Source organism: Sebastes fasciatus, chromosome 17 (assembly GCF_043250625.1).
Source record: "Sebastes fasciatus isolate fSebFas1 chromosome 17, fSebFas1.pri, whole genome shotgun sequence".
NCBI lineage: Eukaryota > Metazoa > Chordata > Actinopteri > Perciformes > Sebastidae > Sebastes > Sebastes fasciatus.
In genome coordinates, this window is record NC_133811.1 from 9,150,332 (window position 1) to 9,160,750 (window position 10,419).

The window sequence follows — 10,419 nt, forward strand, 5'->3', positions numbered from 1 at the left end:
AGGTGGATTGATTTTTATTGTGATGTCACACCTCAAACTTCTGCTCTTCTGTCACATTGTAGGAATTTGAATTTGGTTTTGTTCTTTTATAGTAGTCAGTTTAACAGACCAGTAGAGGGCAATGTTGTTCTTTACTTCCTCTCCATTATATCAATTGGTAAAACCCACCAGCTGATGAGACGTAATGGCTAATTTTAGCTAGCATTAGCACCCCATTTTGTAAAAGCTGCCACTTGATAAGGTGTAATTAGTAATGGGAGCGTATCTATATATGTTCCCAGGGCACTATGTTCCCCAGCTAAATGGTTTTATGTTCTTAGCAAGGCTATTTTGTCCCTACAGGTCAAATGTTCAATATATGTTTCTCTGGATCAATACGTTGAAATCATACAGCTACCACCCAATTTGCCTGTTAACAGGGTATTGAATAGGCCTTATCAATACACATCTGTCCCAATTGTAATACGTAAATGGACTTGCATTTATATAGCGCTTTTCTAGTCTTCCGACCACTCAAAGCGCTTTACACTACATTTCAGCATTCACCCATACACTGATGGCAGAGGCTGCTAAGGTGCCAACTTTGCCCATCAGGATCTAATCTAAATACTCATTCAGACACCAATGGCTATGCCAATATGGGGTTAAGAGTCTTGCTCAAGGACACATCGAACCACCGACCTTCCGATTGGTGGACGACCTGCTCTACCCGCTGAGCCACAGCTGTCAATTGTGAAGGCTAGTAGAGGCCTACTAAACTAACGGCCCTCAAATTTGCAGGCAAGACAGTTTTCTTGACTTTAGACATTGATATCTCCACAGCAGCTGAATAGATTTTTACCATTCAAACAGCATTTGAAATGTTCATTATTTTGTAATTTGAACTGTGAGCATAGCCCTTACCAATCACTTACAATGTTAGTTTATATCGAGCATATAAGGCCCTGGGAACACAGGAGTCTAAATGACTTTGTAATGTGTCTTAAGTAGGACTGTCAATCAATTAAAATATTTAATCACAAATTAATCGTATGTCTTGGGTTTTGGAACAGTAACGTTAACTCTCAGCAAAATTAATCATTTTCCATCACGTAAGCAATTCAGTTCATGTAACTTTTAAGCTTAGCCTTAACTAACGTTGATACACACTCTTTTGAGTGTCTAGCAGCGATTATAGCTTAGTATCGGGATTTTAAGTAACCGAAGACAAAACTTTATTATTCTACTCCTCGTAGATCAGAAATCCTTGAATAAAAAAAACGACTCATTGAATTCGGTTGAGAAAAGTAAATGTAATAGTGCTTTTTATCCAGAAAAACGGCAGCTCCCCCGTTCACTTGTATGTGTTTACAGGCTAGTCATGACCTCCCCAATATGGCGGCGACACGGATGTATGGCAGCTAAGGGCTGAAGCGGCCAATGCGGTATCTACGTATATACTGTACATCTATACTCAAGATACCCAAATGTATGAGCACAAGCACTGAAAAAGTGAGTTTTTCATCAACTTGAAGCAAACATATCGATTCTTGCATTCAAAATCCATTTCAAAATCGTAAAAAAAAAATAAAAAAATTGCATGGTGAATTGATGTTTTTTCCCCATCCCTACTGTTTTCATGGACCAACCTGATGTCTCTTCTTTTAATTTTTAGAATGATGCAGGATGAGTTGTGTTCAGAAGGAACAAACCATTCCTTTGACATCTGGCATATTGGGAAAAACATGTACTGTATCTTCATGTTGGTAGTTTTGTTTAGGCTGGTTGTCTCATTTTTGTGTCTGTTCCAAAACAGGTCTATGGAAAGCTTCGCATGGTGCAGCAAAGGAGAGGGGGTGTGAGGATCTGGAGGCCAGCCATTATTAACCACCTGTACTGGACGGCAGCTTCCGCTCCTAATGGAGATCCACGTGTGATGGAGGCCAAGTGGCAGCGCATGGTGAACCATGTCCTGGACATCCAAGAACACGGCACTCCTGCATTTGTCCCTGCTGTGCACATCCACTTCTGTTGGGAGAAACAACAACAATGAGGCTGAAACAGGTACAACATACTGTGTGTGTGGCTGAACATTATTAGCGGTCCAATCTTCAGTGTGGTGCTTGGTTTATTCAGGGTCCATTTCACTCCAGCAATGAAATACTCTGGTGGTAAATGTCATCTTTGTAATTTAAAACGCAATAATATACCTAATAATAGCTTAACAACAAAACGTATTTATATTGCACTCAAATCAGTATAAATTAAGTAATAATATATAATATATATATATTAATTAATTAATACAAATAATATATTTCACTCCCTCATCCTCTACTTTCCATCCTCCTTAGTATGTATGGATGTTCAGCATATACATATTATGTGACAGTGAAAGAACAAGTATGAAGAAAACTAACGCAGTCTAACACAGCAGCCCACACCTCAGTGATAAAAATGGGGCCAGCAGCCTCAAAACCAATAATAATAATTAAAATAAAAACAATTTCCTTTCTAAAACAGTTCAAAAACATAAACTTCATGAAGATAGAATTTTTGTAGTTTTTTTATGTTACATTAAACTGCATTAGTTTTAACTTGGTTTAACTAATCAACCGGGAACTAAGTATTTATTGAATATTTCATCCTGTCACTGGTTAATGTCACTTTTTAGACACAGGGTGGCAGCTTTGTAATACTTTACACAGTACTAGAAAACAACTTGTGAACTGTGAATCTGCTTTTTACATGTTTCACTTAGTAGTCGCGCCCTTTAAATGAGAAGCCAACGTACAGTTAGCAGTTTCGGTCAGTCCCTAAATATTTATTATGTAAGTCAGTGCATGAGTCAGTAGTATCACTGAATGTGATCTAAAAATAAAAAGTATTTTCCCCAGCATATGCATCGGCCCTCATGAAGTCTCTGAGGGAGGGCTACTCCAGGTCACCAAAGACTCTACTACACCTGCCAGAAGAGGAGGATATTTTCACTTTATCTTTGTTTATATTAATCTCAACCTGATGTTTGAGATTGTTATAAACGGGTTTAATAAGTGTAAAACCAAAACAGATGTTGTGGTCCCGGTTTTCAGGTTGTGATTATTATAAATCAAGACAAAGTCAGATCAATACTACAATTCACATTAAGCTACAGTGTGTAGGATTTGGTGGCATCTCGTGGTGTGGTTGCAGTTTGCAACCAACTGAGTACCCCTCCGCTCACTCCTCCCTTTCCAAGACTGTGAGGGCACGGGTGCAAAACCGTGGTAACGCCATTCGCCTCGCTTAGAGTCCATCTTTACCATAATAACATTACTTTAGGGGCAACAGAAGTCAGACAGCTGGCGGTACCACGGTTTTGCACTCTGCTGCTCACGTTACCGCAGTTTCACAAGCGTGTTGGAGAACTACGGTGGCCTTCAGGTAACGGAAATACACTAAAGGCTCTCTCTAGAGCCAGTGTTTGGTTTGTCCGTTCTGGGCTACTGAACAACATGGCGGACTCCGTGAAGAGGACCCACTCCCTATGTATATATGAAGGGCTCATTCTAAGCTAACGAAAACACAACAGTATTAAACTATTCTATTTCTGCTAATAGATCCCCCGAAATGTTACACACTGTTCATTTAACCTATAGGCCAAAGAGGTTATTCACATTTGTTTATTTGTGAGATATCTCTGAAACCTGGTAAGAGATTTTGATTAAATCTGGTAAACAATTGGGCCAAGGATCAAGTGTCTATTTTTGTTTGTTTATAACGTTTTCTCAACAATGCAAGATAGGGCATTTTTGAAAATGTTCACTCTTTATTCATGCTAATTGTAATCAAAAGCATCTGGCATCATATATCTCATGATTGTCTATTTTGATGTAGAGCCAGATGTAAGTTAAAACATTTTCTATGTAAGAGATAATGTACAGCGAGCCGTCGTCGGGGTTTATTTCACAACAATGACCCGCTAGCTGTACATTATCCCGCTTATTACACGGCTACTTAGTTAAGAAATCAATAATTTGACACAAAAAAGGTCGACATCAGAATTAGGGCCCATGGCAACGGTCTGTTATACATAGCAACGGTCTTCTATATAAAGAAATAACAGACCGTAGAACGCTGTGATTGACCAATCAGAATACAGGGCTTTGTTGAATACTCGATTCTGATTGGTCAATCACAGCGTTCTACTGTCTGTTATTTCTTCATACCAGACCGTTGCTATGGATAACAGACCGTTGCTATGGGCCTAATTCTGATGTCGGACTCTGGAGGACTGTTTTTGTGTCAAATTATTGATTTCTTAAGTAGATAGCCCTGTAATAATAATGTAATAAAATAGTGTCGTTATGTGTTATGAGTTAAATGCATTTTTTGTAGCTGCCCAGAATTGCATCCCGTTATTTCAGCCAAGATGAATGTTAGTTCACTTTTTTAATAGTCGTGTATCACAGCTGTTACCCTGCACTATATTCACTTTTAAGTTTTCTTCATCTCCTTGTATTTTTATATCTGGTATATTTTATTTGTAATATGCACTACTAACCTTTTTACTACCTTTTTACTAACATGTTTTTGCACTATGGAACTGTGATGCTGGAAACTTGAATTTCCCTCGGGATCAATAAAGTTACTATCCATCTATCTATCTATCTATCTATCTCTCTATCTATCTAGTGGATGTATGAAATTCACACTGTCCAGCAAAATACGTGCTGATAAAAACATCCAGAGCTGTAGAAATAAAGTGAGACATTATTAGGCATCAGGTATATTTCTTTACCTGCCGAGAATTATCTTCCCTCCTTCCTCAGATCAGAGTGTTACATAGGCTATATGAAATTCACACTGTCCAGCAAAACAGACCCAGAATATGAGCATAAAACATCCATCATTTGATCACAAAGCGTCTGAAAGGAACTTATGTTCGGCACCTGACGAGAGTGACGTAGTTTACAACATTTGATTAGCACTCGAAGGCAGCAGCGCAACAAGGAAGGGAGTGTCTCTTTATGCATCCAGCGCGATTATCCTCGCAAACTGAAGTTGTCTTTACATCCCTCGCGATTATCCTCGCAAACTGAAGTTGTCTTTACATCCCTCGCGATTATCCTCGCAAACTGAAGTTGTCTTTACATCCCTCGCGATTATCCTCGCAAACAGCTGAAGTTTCAGACCTGTCTTTACGCATCCAGCGACGTGATTTACCTCGAAGACAGCTGAGGCTTCAGTCTACTACTCAGACGTGGTAACTTTTATTTGATGAGGATTTTTCTCACACTTTTGATTTAGTTCAGTCTTACGTAGTTTATCTCTGTTAGAACAATTTAGTAGCCTAACAAAGCCTACATTGTTTTGTGCTTTTTACGTGTCTTTACATTGTTTTCAGATTTAACATTCATAAACGTGATTATAGTTTTCACATTTGAGATTATTACAAAGAAGCTGTCGTCTGTCTTTAGAGGACATGAAAGGACAAATGTCCTCCTGCTGGTTGTTACAGACTCTTTACGCTCAAATCTAAAAGAGATTCACATTTATACAACTTTGGTTTAATTTGTGAAAACATAAAAAAGGAATTAGGGCATATATCCAGAAGTTTAGGCTAATATTTTATAAATATGACCCAATAATGTGTGCGTGTATTGTGTGCACAATAGGAGAAAAACATCGTCGTAGCAAATCAGCAGCTCACAAGGAAGTGAATTTTAATATATGATCTAATTGTCATAAACAATCATTTAAAAGCTACATTTTAAACACAATTTTTACAGCCAGTAACTCATTAATATGAAATGATGCCGTTCAGGAAAAAAAATCATTAAAGCATTTTGGGAATGTGATAATTTGGCCTTAAATTATGTTTTTTTTTTTTTTTTATTGAATGTGTAAGGTGATTATTATAATGTTTTGAAATTGTATTTTTTGTTGTTTTATTTCCTAATCTGTCTTCAGGTCAGTTTTTTTTTTCTGTTTTTTTATATATATATACAGTTGTTGTTTCTTCCTCTTTTGAATTGAAGTACCTCTCTGTTTTAGACACAGAAACACACAATGGCGGACGGTCCAAGTCAAAGAAAAGTAAGAAACATCTGTTGGTTAGCTATTAATTTATTTTATTTACAGTGGTGTGCGCTACAGAAAAAAATATTAATTTATTCACCCTTTAAATACTCAGTAGTCAAACAGAATATTTAATTGTCTCATTTTAATTTTCCTACAAACCTTTTTAGTGAAATATTTAAATACCATTTTAGATATACTGTAGATATACAGTATATATTTAGATTAGATTTAGTTATACTGTATTTATTTGTAGTTCCACTTTAGCTCAGTGCTTTCATTTTGCAAAATGTCCTGCTGTTAATCCACTACATTTCAAATGGGACTACGTTTAAACATTGTTTTGGGCATTTGTTTACTGACACATAATAAATCAAACATGGGACCTAAAGGGTGACATGGCCCACATTTTAACCATAGGCCAAAAGCACAATGTATTTTGTTGTATTTCTATTAAAATGTATTTGACAGATTTAGATTAGTTGCTTTCTAATAATACAGTATATTGCATAGATCCAGATTCTGTGATAATATTATAATATTGAGTAAAGGCTTGAGTATTTTTCCACCACTTTAACCATACACATTTTGTTTTCTTGCTGACAGACAGCAAGGCTGGAGAACGATCCAGGGAGCTGCTGCAGGTATGAACCAGTTTTCTTTTCTGTTCAGGGAAGTTTAAATGAACAATGTCAGGATACCTGAGAAGACAGGTGTGTTAAGTAACACACCCGTCTTCCCAGGTATCTTGTCACAGAGCATTTAGTGGCTAGTTTGAATACTTGACAGCAGTGTAAATATAAAGCCATTACAAGATGCTTCCAACATCACAAATAATAGCAAAATGTGTCGAGAGAAACTCAAAAAATGCCAGAGCAAATGTGGAACACAAACAGAAGGTTTTCTTTTTACGTTTCGTTTGGACAGTTGTGAATGCAGTAATCATACTCTGGTGTGGACCAAAACAACCGAACCGAGTCCTCTTGCGGGAGGCGGTCTCAGATTGTTTCCAAGCGAACCAAAATACAGGCTGCTTGTGCGGGCATTTATTGAGATGGACATAGGTAAACGACAGGTTAACATGAGTGGGAGAGGTCTTTATTTATGAATTTATGAATTTATGAATTTAATCATTTATTAATTTACTCATTTACTAATTTAATCATTTATTCATGTATTTATTTGACAGGGACAGTGCACAGCTTCTTAGCTGTACCAGAGTTAGCTGTAAGATAGTTTACATTTGTAGTCCCTGGGCAGGAAACAGAGAATGGCATCTCTGTTAAGAAAACTAACACTGTAGTATAAAACACAATTACAAAACAGTAACGTTGCTGACCTGGACCTCTGCAGTATGAAGAGAACATACAGAATATGCTAAATAAAGATAGCATAAACAGTAACGTTTATAAAGTAATTTGAGATGAACTGGAGGAGAAGGGATTTGTGCACACAGTAGATCAGTGCAGAGTCGAAGTGAAAAAACGTTGACAGCATCATAGTCTGTGATTCCCTGCGTAGAAGTACCAGCTCTCAAGACAAAAAAGATAAGTTTGCTCCTTTGTACACGCCCCTCAGCAACTTTTTTTGTAATTTTTTCCGCTTTGATTTGTGCACTGTGAAACCAAACCAGACTAAATAGAAAACAAACCAAAAGTATCAATTTCACTCTGATTCCGACTAGCCAAATGGACTGTGGCTTGTGAAAGCACCCTTAGTTGACAGAGGGTTTCCACACATCTTCCAGCAGTATGCCGTTGAATCCGGTGCCTCTCAGTGCCATGGACAGCCATGCCATTGCTCAGGATAGCAAACTTCCAAAGAAAGAAAAAAAAGGACTGGAGCACACTGATTGACTTGCAGCCTTTAATTGTCCAAAGAAACATTTGTCATCTTTTCTATCTTTCAGTTCGGTAGGTCAGCGGTCTGATCTATTCCTATTGTGCAACAGCAAAAAAGGTAAGATAAGATGATGTATCCCAAGAGAAATTGTTGTGCAGCAGTTGCAGTACAAAGTAAGAAGAGTGCAAATATATAGAATACATCTTTTCCTAACATCTCATAAAACCTTGAAGCGAGTATTTTCCATATTACATCAAATTCCTCTTGTCCGGCATGTGTTTGCAGATTCAGATTACCTGACACAGGTGTCAGACGAAGTATCCATGCATAGACACAAGACTTTTGGCTTAGAGAAACCACCTGGTGCCACATTGACAATAGGAGACCTGGACGACACCATTTACAGTGACGAAGAGGACGAGGTGAATGGGTGGGGGAAGTTCTACCTTCCCAAAGTAGTAAGCATGCAGGTTGTAGGTGTAGTGGAGGGGACCTCGTGCTCGAGTGACCAGCTCGTTCTGATGACCTGTGAGGACAGAAAGCTGTATGCCTACGATGGAGAGAAGCTGCATTTGGTGGCTTCAAGCCTGAGGCAGCTACAGTACAACGGAATAGAGTATCCAGCACCCAAGAGATATTACGAGGGGGAGGCCTTCAAACACAAGGTGAGAAGTTACAGTTAAGCTGCTGGGAACAAACAGGGCTTTGTGATCGTTGACCCTGATGATTGATCACCTGTGGGCACTGACAACGATTTTTTTTATATTGTCTTTTGTGTGTAGACCGAGGAGGACTGGGCAAAAGTGAGGAAGAGGCTGGACCAACAGCATCATGAACTGGTGATGTCAAAAAAATCTGAATTACTTGAGAATCTCAAATTGATCAAACAAAAAAAAGGTGGGTATCTTTGTCTTTGCTGCAGGGTAAACATTAAGGTCTCTTTCAGTTGTCTCTTGTGTGGAATAATTAATCATTCAGTAATTTTCCTTTTACAGAGTCGCAGGGGATCTGCATGTCTTCGGACTGTGGGGGAAGCCGAATAACCACCACACTGAACATGCAAACTCCACACAGAATGGCCCCAAGCCGGGTTCGAACCCAGAACCTTCTTGCTATATGGAGAGATCGCCAACCACTCAGCAAAGCCACTACAAACAAGCGTATCCCAAACAGTTGGTAGTGCACTGAGAAATTAACAAACTAGTAGTGTGACGATTCACTCAGTTCACGATACGATACACTCAGTTCACGATACGATACGATACACGATATTATAACGTGCTGTTAACCGCCGAGCCAACGCGCGCTGTTAGCCGCCGAGCCAACGCGCTGTTAGCCGCCGAGCTAACGCGTTCTGCTTGTGTAAACAGCAGCGGTGGATGAGAGACAGCGGACAGAGCAGATCGAAACGTTCGAGGACAGAAGCAACAGGTTAAACCACTGTTCATTTAACTTGAATAGAAGTTGGTTTATTATATTTTTTGTTAAATATTGCACTGCCTTGTATCTTGAGAACTGAATCAGCAGGTCCTGCAGTTGCACTTTTTATTATTTTCAAATACAAGGTGTATGTATTTGCCATTAATCATTGTTTACTTGTTTATATCCATAATTATTTTATCCCTGATTCCCTTACAAGAAAAACTTTGAGGAATCCCAACCTGTAATGTTCAGTATCCAATTATTTATTTCACAGTCACACTGACGGAATTTTTGGCAAAAAAGTTACAGTATCGATTTCAAATCATTGAATCGTATCGTATCGTATCGCTCTAGATGAGCCAAATATCGTCCTGAATCGTATCGGAACCATGAAAATCGTATTGTATCGTATCTTTGTATTGTTATACCCATACTGATCGGTATATATATGTGTCAATATATATGTATATACTGTATGTATCAATTTTAATGTTGTGTAGACTGGTGACAGATTGAAGGAAAAACCTGAATGAATCAGTGGACAGATCATATGTTATGAATGGAAACAGTTTCATGCATGGAATAAGGAGTCAGTGAAAGGTTTTATGAAAATGATGTGAATCATATGCTAAGGCCTTCACAGTCACCAGATCTCAATCCAACCTATTAACCATGATTTAAAGGTTTTGCTGAAAAATACACTTCCTTTCCTCTTGGTCGATCCACAAGACAGGGTTGCCTGAGTCCCTTGCTGAAGATAAGAGAGGACTCTCGTATTGCATATATACACTCACCGGCCACTTTATTAGGTACACCTTGATAGTACCGGGTGGTCTTCTGCTGCTGTAGCCCATCTGCTTCAAGGTTGGACGTGTTGTGCGTTCAGAGATGGTATTCTGCATACCTTGGTTGTAACGAGTGGTTATTTGAGTTACTGTGGCCTTTCTATCATCTCAAACCACTCTGCCCATTCTCCTCTGACCTCTGACATCAACAAGGCATTTTCGTCCACACAACTGCCGCTCACTGGATATTTTCTCTTTTTCGGACCATTCTCTGTAAACCCTAGAGATGGTTGTGCGTGAAAATCACAGTAGATCAGCAGTTTTTTAAATA

General features: G+C 38.6%; 1 protein-coding gene across 1 annotated transcript; it reads left to right on the forward strand.

Annotated features, from left to right (window-relative positions):
• Window positions 1–5,121: 5,121 nt before the first annotated feature.
• On the forward strand, window positions 5,122–10,419 carry LOC141754627 (uncharacterized). The gene is made up of 7 exons (XM_074613848.1): window positions 5,122–5,224; window positions 6,016–6,057; window positions 6,646–6,683; window positions 7,949–7,998; window positions 8,167–8,546; window positions 8,664–8,778; window positions 8,877–10,419. Exons 2-7 carry the CDS (start codon window positions 6,031–6,033, stop codon window positions 9,059–9,061), a joined length of 795 nt encoding a protein of 264 aa, XP_074469949.1. The 5' UTR covers window positions 5,122–5,224; window positions 6,016–6,030; the 3' UTR covers window positions 9,062–10,419.